At 35.5% G+C, this 13875-nt stretch overlaps 1 protein-coding gene and 1 non-coding gene across 2 annotated transcripts in view; both read right to left on the minus strand.

Annotated features, from left to right (window-relative positions):
* Positions 1-10561, minus strand: part of FASTKD1 (FAST kinase domains 1) — a 24192-nt gene extending 13631 nt beyond the window's left edge. Inside the window, exons 1-5 of the mRNA XM_040229283.1 lie at positions 10418-10561; positions 8035-8433; positions 6230-6340; positions 5360-5491; positions 343-829 (exon numbers count right to left, since the gene is read on the minus strand). Of these exons, the coding sequence (XP_040085217.1) occupies positions 343-829; positions 5360-5491; positions 6230-6340; positions 8035-8433; positions 10418-10473 (1185 nt within the window). The 5' untranslated portion in view covers positions 10474-10561. The remainder of the gene's footprint in view (positions 1-342; positions 830-5359; positions 5492-6229; positions 6341-8034; positions 8434-10417) is intronic.
* Positions 2409-2515, minus strand: LOC120855241. The gene has a single exon (XR_005719206.1). It is a non-coding gene; the product is annotated as a small nucleolar RNA U13 (small nucleolar RNA).
* Positions 10562-13875: the final 3314 nt, after the last annotated feature.

Consider the following 13875-nt stretch of genomic DNA (forward strand, 5'->3'; position numbering starts at 1 on the left):
AAACAAACAGCATTTTACAAGTTCCAGAAATAAAACTGTAAGAAGACACACTGACAATTCAATTATTCTAAAGTCAGTGAAGACCTATAATTTTCTCAGTTTTCACCTTTAATCTTACTCTTTTGAATAGTTTTAAATAGTAAAAGTATCACAGGATTATAGAAAATAAGAAAAAGAAGGCAAAAATCATACATCTCCATTATCCTAACACAACTATTATTATTTAACCAGAAACTAGAGCTTAATTTTCAAACTTCAAATTCCAATCAAGCTCTTCAAGCACTTATTATAAACATTTATGCTTCTAGAAGTTGACAATAATATGCAACATTTCAATTTCACCTTTTCAATTTGTTGAAGGACCACTGAGGCTATCTTATCAAGTAGTGAAGTACTGAGGTAGTTGGTTCTAGAAATGAAAGATGCAATCCCTGCAACATTGATGTAATTAATTTCATCCATCAAACGCTGTAAGGTAACAACTGTTTCTTCAAGAAGTGAATCAGCAAACCAGTCTCCTTTTAAAGATTTAACTTCTTCCCATAACAGATTCAAACTTTTACATTCTTGTAGTCTCTGATGACCATAGTGATCTAATTTTTGAAGTACTTTCAACTGTTTCCCAGGAATATTATCCAGATACATGTGATCATACTGAATACATCTTAAAATAGATGCTGCAAAAATATTCAGGTCATGTAGGTCACACTGTGGCAAAACTGCTTCAATCTGAGACATCCTCACTTCGTCCAGGTGAGCAGAAGGAAGCATCGAAAGAGCATAGACCAGGATGGAAATCTCACTAGGTATGACACTGACTTTCAAATAACTATAAAGAAAGAAGGAAAAATAAAAATAACAGAATTAATCTATCAGCAACAAAACTTAGTTATAAGAATTAAAACGTGAATATATAATTATTATTACACTTAATAGGTGTAGCAGTTTTAAAATATAATTTGAAAAGGGTTAGGGGCTTCCCTGGTGCTCAGTGGTAAAGAATCCGCCTGCCAGTGCAGGAGATGAGTTTGATCCCTAGTCCAGAAGATCCCACATGCCTGGATCAGCTAAGCCTGTGTGCTACAACTACTGAGCCTGTGCTCTAGAGCCCGGGAGCCTCAACTGCTGAGCCCACATGCTGCAAGTACGAAAGCCCTTGCACCCTGAAAGCCCATGCTCCACAACAAGAGAAGCCACAGCAGTGAAAAGCCCATGTACCACAACTAGAGTAACCCCTGCTTGCCACAACTAGAGAAAAGCCTGCACAGCAGCCAAGACCCAGTACAGCTAAAAATAAATAAATAAATGAAAATAAATAAAAGGGTTAGATAAATTCAAAATGACAAGTTTCCCTTACTAAGGGAAGTCAAGGGAAGCTGTAAGATGTTCTAAAGCATATCCTCATTTTTTTATGCAAAAATAAAACCATAGTCCCTGACAAACAAAAGGTCAACGTTAGAACAATGTCTGCAGAGCTGTTGCGAGAGACAGAATTTGGACTGAATTTCTGGATGTGACCTGTCAGAAGCTGGTATGATCTAGAACAGGCAAAGAGTAACCACTCAATAACAGTGATCCCCTTATTCGGTAATATAAGAAGCCCAACCTTTAAAAAAAAACAGACAAAAAAGACAAACACAGAGCATACAATCCCTTCTCTACTCCTCCTTTCCCAAATCCCTATGCTTAGAGACCCACCACCAGGACAGCAGTTGTTAAAATACAAATTAAAAACTGGGAGCTTTTAAAGCATCTTTTAAGTTTAGAAGTACTGGAAGAGATGATCAAATATAAATTAAAAGAAAACTGATTGACTTTTCAACATATTAAGTTAGCATATTAAAATAATGATGATATTCAAGGCTAGCAAGGGTATATTGATGCAGACTTTCTCATTCACTAATAGTAAATTCAAAAAGTTGGTGCAACCTTTCTGGAAAGTAATTTAGCAGTATAGCTTAAGAACTTTAAAAGTAATTACATCATTTGACATAATCAATCTTAGTCTAGTAAACTAGCCTAAGAAAATAATCTAAAATGAAGGCAAAGATTTTATGTTACATTATTCATCATATTTATTTATGTGGCTAAAATTTGAAAACAGTCTACATACCCAGGAAGGGGAATAGTTAAGGTAATTATGATACAGTCGTATGATGGGCAATACTCAATCACTAAAAATATTTACAAATAGCTTTAAATGATGTAGGAAAATGCTGTTAATGTTAAGCGTATGGGACGAGGAACACAAAACTGTACGTTCTTGATTCTCAACTATGAGAAAAACATATAGATGATACACACCACAAGCAAATAAACCAAACTGCTCACCATAAATGAAAGGGCTTACAAACGATTATTTTCTTCTTTATATTTTTTTCTGTTTTCAAACTGATTTTTTTTTTTCACATGAGATGGGTCACGTGTTGACCTCATAACAGATCTGAGGGAAGCACATCTCACCTAATAGTGTGAACACCCAATTGTTATGCTTATAAACTACAATCAAAATGATTTCACATATCTGGCCCACTGCCTGACACAAAGTAGGTACTCAATAAGTACTAAATGAGTATTGTATTCTTATAACCACAAAAAATTAATATGCTATTTTATATAAAGAAAAGAAAAGACCTCCAGAGTTGTATCTGTTTACAGAATTGACCCAAGGGGTAGGAGCTCTCAGTATTTGCCAATCTTGTGATACTAATCTGAAAATAAACCTCCAAGAGACACAAACATGCCAGACTCCACTTGATGTTTTCCTTATGGTATTCCCTAAAATTCCAAAACTCACAACAGATGCAATTGCGTTTATTTACGTTCTACCACAAATCTACCAGCATGGCTAAAATAAAAATGTACCAAGAGTTGGTGAAGATCTCAAGAAACAGGAATGCTCACATTTTGCTAGTGGTAAATAAACTGGTACAGTCACTTTAGAAAACTATACAGAGTTCCCTGGTGGACTAGTGATTAGGATTCCGGGTTTCACTGCTATAGCCCGGGTGCAATCCCTAGTTGGGAAACTGTTAAAAAGAAAGGAAGACAAAATAGAAAACTATTTAGCAGGATCTGCTGAAGGTGAACATATTATAACATATGTATAATCAACAATCATACTCCTCAGTAAATACCGACAGAGATGTATACATATGTTCACTAAAAGATACAAATGAGGATGTTCACCACAGAGGTATTTATAATAGCCAAAAACTGGAAATAAATCAAATATCTATCAACATTAAAATAGACTAAAAAAAACATGTTACATTCTTACAAGAATATATAGCAAACACACGGGTAAATCTCATAAATAAAATGTTAAACAAAAGAAGCAAAGCACTAAACAGGCAAAACTAATCCATGCAGTTAGAAGCAGGGACAACAGTTAGCTTGGAGAAGGGGGTAGGGGTAAAGAGGAGGGAGTAGGGTCAAGCGGAGGGAATATGTCTATTTTATGTAGATAGTTCAATATATCATCTTTTTTTTTTTTAAGAACATATTATTCCAGTACATGAATTCCCTGGGTTCCTCAGATAGTTTCAGGAGATATTCACACAAACATTTATGTCAACTATTTTAACTAGACTGTATTCCTTCGCACAACCTGCACCGAAGTGGGGGAAGGGTTAAATTTAAAACTACAGAGGTATGTAGAGGCTCTTGCTATGCAGAATTACTAAACTTCAACATTGCCATATCTGCTTCAAATTTTTTAATAAAGTAAACAAAACATTACCGGTAAAGTGAAATTTCCTGTGATGCTCCCACTCCTGTCTTACTTTTCTGTTAGCATACCTGTAGGCCAATAGTATTGTGTAATTTACTATTTTAAGAAACACTGTACTGACCAAATAAATCATGTCTCTGGGCCAGTTTACGATACCTAATTTAGAACATAATTATATTAAATTCTTAATTCAGAGGCTATATGAAAGTGGATGTTATTAATAAATATGAAGTGAAGAAACAATCCTGTACTTAATCACCTTGATAAGAAAGCTATTTAAGAAAACAGTGAACCTTCTTGTAACATATCTATTATGCTAAATTCTCACCTGATAAACTGCTACCTCTTATTCCTCAGTTCAAATCCTTAACCATAATAGCATATCATTTTATTACAGCAAAAATCATTTTCAATTATATGTTAGTATTGATTACAACATAAAGTCACATGCCTGGTCTTTCAAAAATCACAGTAAGAAATCAAACTAGTATGGGAAAAACAGAGGAGGAAAAAGATTAATCTGGTTTTAATTTCATTCAAGACATTATTTTGATCCTTAAAGTCAAAATTTTTAATTGGAACACTCCATCTTAAAGTAAAATAAAAATCAATGGAAAACTGAATAACTTCTTAGTTGAAACAGGAATGCTATGTTCAAAGAAATGCAAATTTTTTTAATTATAAAAGGGAAAATCATATGAATATACTTTACTAACATTGCCATCACATATTTTAGTTTTAAAATTTTAAATTTTATATGCCTTGGACCCCCCGGGTGGCTCAGTGATAAAGAGTCCACCTGCCTACTCTTGCCTGGAGAATCCCATGGAAGGAGGAGCCTGGTAGGCTAAAGTCCATGGGGTCGCAAAGAGTTGGACACGACTGAGCGACTTCACTCACTCACTCACTCACTGCCAATGCAGGAGACACAGGTTACACCCCTGATCCAAGAAGATCCCACATGCTATGGAGCAACTTAAGCCTGTGCGCCACAACTATTGAACCTGAGCTCTAGAGCCCAAGAGCCGCAACTACTGAGACAACATACCACAGCTGCTGAAGTCTGCGAGTCCAGAACCTGTGCTCAGCAACAAGAGGAGCCATCGCAATGAGCAGCCCGTGCACCACAGCTAGAGAGTAGCCCCCATGCACTTCAATTAGAGAAAAGCCCAGGCAGCAGTGAAGACCCTCACAGCCAAAAATAAATAAATACATTTTAAAATAAATTAAATTTTAATTATTCCTTAAAACAGGCAAGCAAGCAGACTAAAGGACTACAAATGTGAGTACTCCTAAATGGAGCTTTGCCTTCTTCAGTAGCTCTAATCTTTTCATGGATGGTTATTCCATTCCTGCAGGAAAGGAGAATGGCTTGGTTTTATGTGTTCATGCCCTAGAGCTCTCATCACCCCACTGACCTCACTTCCATTTGAAAATATATCAAGCACAAGCACTGGCAGAATGGGCAAGGCAGCAAGATAAGTGTCTTAATAATTTTAATAATAATCTACCCATTTCTGTTTTCGAAAGTTCCAGCAACTTTTATATAACTAAACTTATACATAACTAAACAAAACAGGCTAGATTATACAATGAAAGACTTAAACACATCTATTTTAATCTTACCTAAGTAGTAATTCTCTGAGTCTCACAAAAAGCTCTTTACTTTGAAAATGTAGAAAAATCAACGCTTGAGTTATTCTCAACAACTCTACTGGTTTATAGTTATCCAAATGTTTATACAGAATTGAAGTAATCCTAAAAAGAATGATAAAACATGTATTATAACCAGTTCACTCATGTACTATTATTAAACTTTTACTGAGGAGCTGTTTCATGCCAGACATGCTCTGGGCTAGAGATATAGCAATGAATGACCCAAGGTTTTCTGTTCTTGAAGAACTGTCTCAAGATGACAAAAGAAATGTAAAATGATTTTTCTTCCTTAAATCCAGTATGGTCCTCTAATGGAGATGCTTAAAAGCAATGAAAAATGCAAACAGTCAATAAACTGGAGGAACTAGGGCAGAAGGAATATTTTTTAAAGGAATATATAATACACAATGAAATAATAAATATATACAATCTGAACCACATATGTTTGTTTCTTCTTAAATCTCAAGTTTAAAAAGCCAGTATGTTGCAGTATGATTTCAAGGTAACAACTATAGTATGAAACAATTCAAGTTCACGTAGATAGACGTTAACTGTTCTACAGAAACTGTCTTTTTAAGAAGACATTTGTGCTTTATGCTCTTCACTTTCCTAGATTATAATCCTCTGCCTGAGAATCAGAATAGCAGCAAATGAAATGAAAGATGTTGTAAACAATTAAAAACCTGTTTTGAAAAGTTATTTAGAAAATAAACAATGACTTAAATGTTAATTATTTATTTCTTCAAAACCAAGATTATAGAAAAAAAATTTTTTTTCTCAAAAATAAGCAACTTATGAATGTCAACTAAACTTAACACCAAAAATTTCAGGAAAGTATACTTTTTAATCAGACGTGAATTTCTGCTTTCCATCTCTTCCATTGCTCCCATCACTGCCAGGGCCTGCTGGCCAGTCAGCTCCTCTGACATCAATAATATAGTTGATTTAAGTCTAGAAGCAAAGAAAAATATGTTAGAAAATTAATGACTAGTTTGTTAAATTTTTATAAATAACAGTTCTTAGGCAATAAATAGAAATAATATAAACAAAAACTAAATTTAAAAAATAGATTAAATATATAATTCTAATTTTCTCCCCACCTAATTGGGGATAACACAAAATATTATTAAATAAAGAAAAATGTATTTTCTTCAAAGAAACTAAGGCCTCAGTATAATCTTAAACTCTTAAAAAATATAAATAAAATGTTTTTAATTAATGATTTTCAAATAAGGTATGGTTTCCTTGGGTATAAAATACAATAATTCAATGAAATTATTCAGTAGGAGAGAGCTATGGAGCAAACAATTGATATTTCAATATTGCCCCAATTTTTAAAAACTTAGTAAGATCTGACCAGGAAGTCACCATATCTACATATTAACAGAAACCTTAACACTAAGTACTTATTATAACACTATAAACTGAAAATTTACAAAGATGGTCCATTTTGAAATCATCCAAAGTAGTGCAGTGATAAGTATATGAGTGTCTTTTAGAATAATTTAGAAGGCAAGTACAAAATATGAAATCTGAAGAAAGCATGGCAAACTAATTCTCTATTCATCCTGGATAGTTCCACACCATCCTTTTCACTAACCTTACCAAGTATTTCAAACCCAGCTTCTCCCCATAGCTTTTCCCCAACAATTTTATCCACATTTTTCTCTCACTTTTCTGTCTGCCCACAGCAATTACTATCTATATCTATTTTTTAGTATACTCATAAACTATATTGACATGTCATGGTATTTACATATTTCAATTACCTATTTCTATACTTCCAAGTGGAATAAAAATTTCATGAAGTCAGAGACTGCCCTGTCTCTGCCCTGGCATAAGAGATTTTAACAGTACTTGGTGACAAGAAAAAACTGCCAATAAAAGTTTTTTAATACTCATCTTATTCCCATCTTAATCCAGTCTCTTAAAATGTACCCTTAAATTTCTTCATGTAATTTAGAAGACTCTCAAAAACTCTCTATAAAGTCTTTGCTAACAGAAACAGACATCTACATATACCCAATATGTAATTCCTGGAACCCCTGCTTAACTGAATCTACTAATCACACTTAATCTGTTTGCTCATACCTACTAATCATGTATTAATTTAATATTTGTTCATCTTTACAGGGGCTTCCCTGGTGGCTCAGTGGTAAAAAATCCACCTGCCAATGCAGGAGACACAGGTTGAATCCCTGGGTCAGAAAGATCCCCTGGAGAAAGAAATGGCAAGCCACTCCAGTATTCTTGCTGGGGAAATCCCATGGACAGGGGAGCCTGGGGGACTACAGACCATGGGGTCACAAAAGAGTGGGACACTACTTAGTAACTAAACCACCACAACCACCAAAGCCAGTCACGCAGCCTAAGAAGGGAGAAGAATACCACTGATACGATGTTCTCCTTCAGCAGTGCTATGTTGACCCCCAAGGGATTACTGGCCCCCATTCAAAACACCTTAGGAGACTGAGTTTGAGATATAAGTTAGGATAACCAGAGAAAGATCAAGGAGCAGAGTACTCAACTCCCTTCTACTTTGGAGTGGAGTGACTTTTCTGACTTCTAGAACTGCAAGGAGATCTATGCCTGAAGACTCCATATATTCTCAACAGGAAAAGTAAAGCGCTTTTAGCTGAACTTACTGTTTCTTTTCTTCAGGTCCTGCCATGGGTCCCAACGCTACAAACAATTTTACACAGCTAGCAGGGTGGTCAAACAGAGGAATCATTTCTGTTAGCTTCTTCTTAGTCATTAAAATAAATTCAAAACTATGAAACTGTAGAGAGTAGTATAGACCAAGTATTTTACTGATGGAGTCCAAATCAAGATGGTTCATATTGCTCAAAAATACTTTATTACACCTTTCTAATAGTGGGTAATATCTATATTTAATATTTCGAAGAAATTGTACTATTCTTCTTGCAGTGTTGACCTGGGAAGAATCCATAGTGTCAAAAAGTAATTCTGCTTTGTTCACTAATTTCTCTTGAAAACGCTGTGATATTAAAGAAGATATGCTGACCATCAAAACAGACAAGGACCTGAAAGAGGAAGAAGATGCAAAAGGTTTACATTATCTAAGAATAATGAAAAATTCTATGACTAAATGCTTAGAAACAGAAAGGAATTGATAAAAATACTACTACAGGCTTTATTTATACAACAAAATTTTTCTTTTAAATACTAGTGGAACTTGAATTCTGATCTCCTAGTCATCAAAAGCCTGTAGACAAAAAAAAGGATTGAAAAATAATTTTTGTTGAATGTGTATAATATCTTGTTCTGTAGATAAATACTTTGAAGGGAAATATTTTAATGAAATTTACTCAGAAATCACTCTGTGCCAACAGCCAATTGAATGCAACACGGAAGGTCTCATTCTATAATTTTCAGAAGTAGACTTTGCTTTATTACTCCCTCCTCTGTATTTATAATCTACCAGTAAAAGTATTGGCAAAATATTTCTCACTAATGAATGATTTCATATTTTTAATGTTTTATGCTATATTGATATTAATATATAACAGTAGGACAATATTGAACATGAGTATTTCTTCACTCAATAAACACTTTTAAGAAACATAAATCAATCTTCTGGCACTGTGGAAGACACCAAAATTACAAAGGAGACATTTCTCCTTTCAGAAGGAGACAGTTCTTACATAATACAAAAATCATAAAACTCTACATACAAGAATACACCTAATAATGAATAAGGAATGTAAAAGGTATGATGTAACAAACATGTGGGGATGATAATTAGAAAACATCTACAAAAAAAACATGAAAATGTGAATCTAAAACTATCTCAACCATTCCACTATCTCAATTAGTGGAACTATTTGAAGTTTTTTGTTTCAAAATTTCTTCAATCTTTCCAATAAAACAAATTATTTTTTAAAAACCCAGTTGTATAATACTTCAGCTTCTCTAATCCAAATGTTTAATGTTAACATCAATTAACAGAAATTAGTAACCTAGTGTTGCTTTTTAGTTTAATTATAAACTTGGATATGATTTTTTTAATTGTAATTGCAATTTGGAGTGGGGAAGTACCCAAGATTTCATTAGATTCTCAAATGGGTCTATAAGAATTTTTTAAAGTTAAAAAAATTTACAGTGATTTTTATTATCTCTGCTTTTATAAGCTACTTTCATGTGTGTGTGAAAATATATATAAAGTAAAATTTACCATTTTAAACATTTTTAAGTATACAGTTCAGTGGTATTAAGTACATTCACATTGCTATACAACCATCACCATCATCCACTGCAGGACTTTTTCATCTTCTCAAACTAAAACTTCTTACCCATTAAATAGTAACTCCCCATTCTCCCCTCCTTCAACACCCGGCAACTACCATTCTACTTTGTTTCTATGAATTTGACTACTCTAGGCACCTCATATAAAGGGAATTCATACAATATCTGTCCTTCTGTGTCTGGCTTATTTCACTGGCATAATGTCTTCAGGGTTTATACATGTTGTAGGATATATCAGGATTTCCTTCCTTTTTAAGGTTAAATGATGCTCCATTGTGGGTATATACAAAATTTTGATTGTCCATTCATTTGCTGAGAGACATTTAGGTTGTTTCCTCCCTTCAGCGAGTGTGACTAATGTTACTATGGACACTGGTGTAGGCTACAAACCAAACTACGCCCTCTCCCCACAAATTTATACGTTAAAGCCCCACTGGCAATGTGACTATATTTAGAGATAGGGCCTTTGGGAGGTATTTAAGGTTAAATGAGGTCGTAAGGATGGCAAGCAAACATGTTAGCTTGCAAGTAAGGGAAAATCACAGAGCTCAACAATGTCGTGTCATAGTTTACATATTTTATGTCTAATTCCCACAGCAACATTGTACAGTAGATACTACTCACTATTCCTGTTTTGTAGGTGAGGACTGTGAACTTGCAAGAGAATAAAGTCACATAGTTAGGAACTAGCAAGTCTAAGTGTGTGTGCACTCCAAGTCCAGAATCTTTCCACCACAACACAAAGCCCCTAAATAAACTTACCTTAAGTCCTGTATGTTTTCCAAGTTCCTATTTACAACATCAGCTATTTCTCCCATTAATGGACTATAATGTAAATGTTGATCTGCCAGGCAAGAGGAAAATTTTGACAGCACACTAATATCAAACCTATTAAAGGAAATATACAAAGAGGATCCTTACTATTTATTTTCACTTAAAACATAACATAGTTATAAAATAGGCAAAAATTTAAAAAACTAATACATCACTAACATAAAATGAATTTTCTAAAATGTTGATTATCCAAGCTAAGAGTTAAAAAAGCCACATTCTTCTTGAAGATTTTTAAAAGGGGGGAAAAACACTCAAAGTTATTTGCATCATTTTACTTATTAATCTTTGCAGGTGACAGAACGATTTCAACTCAAGGTTCTACGTGAAAGTGAAAGTCGCTCAGGCGAGTCTGACTCTTTGCCACCCCATGGACTGTAGCCTGCCAGGCTCCTCTGTCCGTGGGGATTCTCCAGGCAAGAGTACAGAAAACAACAAAATTCTGTTAAGCAATTATCCTTCGATTAAAAATAAATAAAATTTAAAAAATCACCCATTAAAAGTTTTCTGCAAAAAAACAAAAAAGAAACAAACAACTTTAAATAAAAGACATTGCTTTCTAGCACACACACAAAAAAGAATACTGGAATGGGTAGCCGTTCCCTTCTCCAGGGGATCTTCCCAACCCAGCAATGGAATCCAGGTCTCCCACATTGCAGGCGGATTCTTTACCATCTGAGCCACCAGGAAAGCCCATATTAACACATAAAACCAAAAATATTTTAAAAATAAATAAAACAATCTCTACTATAATCATGCTTGAAAAACCTGATTTTGTGTATAAGACAGGTGACCCAATTTCTTCAACAAAAATGGCAAGACAAAAGAGCAGAAGGGAGAATTGTTATAGATTTCTAAAGACTTTGAATTCACTTAAAGACAAGCATAAGGAATTTCACAGCAGCACGATATGTAATAGCAAAAAAAAAAAAAAAGGCAACAATCTCAATGTCCATCAAGAGTATAATGAATAACTGCACATATTCCTAGAATTCCATACAGCAATAAAAAAGAATAGTGCAATATCACAGAAGAATCTTTAAAATATATTGAGTGAAAAAACTAGGTATCAGAGTTCTTACTATAGGATTTCGTTTTTATAGAAAGAAAACTAATTTCTGGTGTTAGAAGTCAAGACAGTAGTCACTTTTGGGACAGAGAAGTGGGGAGTAACTGGAAGAGAGCACGAAAGGAACTTTGGGGAAACTAGTGATATTCTGTGTTTTGATCTTGGTGCTATTACACAGCAGTATATGAGTATTTTAAGTATGTGAAAATTTATCAAGATGTATACTTTGACTGGTGTAACTATAAAAATTGGTATATTTTTAAGATATTCTTTAATGAGTACTTACCAGAAAAAACAAAAGCAGAGAAAAACTTGAGGTATGGCAACTAAATACAATGTGTATACCATGTTTGGATAGTTATTTAAACAAACTGCCTTTAAAAAGACCTTTATAGAGCAGGCAAAGAAATTTGAACTCAGACAGTTATTAGGTGATAATAAGGAATAATTAATCATTTTTCTTAGGTATAATAATAGCATGGTGATTATACACACTTTTAAAAGAGTGCTTTTTGTCTCTCAGAAATACATACTAAGGTATTTACTGGTAAAATTATACCACAATTTTAACTATACTGTAGGGTAGGGAGGGAACTGGAGAATATCCAGACAAAACAAGACTGCTGTATGTTGGTAATTATTGACATTGGTTGGTGGGTACATCGGAGAAGGCCATGGCACCCCACTCCAGCACTCTTGCCTGGAAAATCCCATGGATGGAGGAACCTGGTGGGCTGCAGTCATGGGGTCATGAAGAGTTGGACACAACTGAGTGACTTCACTTTCACGTTTCACTTTCATGCATTGGAGAAGAAAATGGCAACCCACTCCAGTGTCCTTGCCTGGAGAATCCCAGGGACGGGGGAGCCTGGTGGGCTGCCATCTATGGGGTCGCACAGAGTTGGACACGACTGAAGCGACTTAGCAGCAGCAGCAGCAGATGGGTACATAGGAGTTCTTATACTGATCTCTCTACCTCACCAAAGAACAAAGATTGTTTTCCTTACCCTCAACAAAAAGACAGTTACAGGTAGAGAGAACGCAACCTGGAGATGCGAAGACAGGTCGGTTTAGATAATGAGATTAACTATAAACACCATTCAGTAAATGGATGTGAAATTTCTAAGCCCAGAGATTTGTTGAATCAGTCCAGTCGCTCAGTCGTGTCCAGCTATTTGCAATCCCATGGACTGCAGCACGGCAGGCCTCCCTGTCCAGAACCAACTCCTGGAGTTTACTCAAACTCATGTCCATTGAGTCGGTGATACCATCCAGCCATCTCATCCTCTGTCATCCCCTTCTCCTCCCACCTTCAATCTCTCCCAGCATCAGGGTCTTTTCAAAAGAGTCAGCTCTTCACATCAGGTGGCCAAAGGATTGGAGTTTTAGCCTCAGCATCAGTCCTTCCAATGAACACCCAGGACTGATCTTCTTTAGAATGGACTGGTTGGATCTCCTTGCAGTCCAAGGGACTCTCAAGAGTCTTCTCCAACACCACAGTTCAAAAGCATCAATTCTTTGGCGCTCAGCTTTCTTCACAGTCCAACTCTCACATCCATACATGACCACAGAAAAAACCATAGCCTTGACTAGAAGGACCTTTGTTGACAAAATAATGTCTCTGCTTTTTAATATGCTGTCTAGGTTGGTCATAACTCTCCTTCCAAGGAGTAAGCATCTTTTAATTTCATGGCTACAATCACCATCTGCAGTGATTTTGGAGCCCAGAAAAATAAAGTCAGCCACTGTTTCCACTGTTACCCCATCTATTTGCCATGAAGTGATGGGACCAGATGCCATGATCTTAGTTTTCTGAATGTGACTTCCCTGGTGGCTCAGATGGTAAAGCATCTGTCTACAATGCAGGAGACCCGGGTTCAATCCCTGGGTTGGGAAGATCCCCTGGAGAAGGAAATGGCAATCCACTCCAGTACTATTGCCTGGAAAATATCATGGACAGAGGAGCCTGGAAGGCTACAGTCCATGGGGTTGCAAAGAGTCGGCCACGACTGAGTGACTTTACTTCACTCACTCACTTAAGCCAACTTTTTCACTCTCCTCTTTCACTTTCATCAAGAGGCTCTTTAGTTCTTCTTCACTTTCTGCCATAAGGGTAGTGTCATCTGCATATCTGTGGTTATTGATATTTCTCCTGGCAATCTTGATTCCAGCACGTGCTTCACCAAGCCCAGCGTTTCTCATGATGGACTCTGCATACATATAAGTTAAATAAGTAGGGTGACAATATATAGCCTTGACGTACTCATTTCCTGATTTGGAACCAGTCTGTTGTTCCATGTCCAGTTCTAACTGTTGCTTC

Source organism: Oryx dammah, unplaced genomic scaffold (genome assembly GCF_014754425.2).
Source record: "Oryx dammah isolate SB20612 unplaced genomic scaffold, SCBI_Odam_1.1 HiC_scaffold_27, whole genome shotgun sequence".
NCBI classification, from domain to species: domain Eukaryota; kingdom Metazoa; phylum Chordata; class Mammalia; order Artiodactyla; family Bovidae; genus Oryx; species Oryx dammah.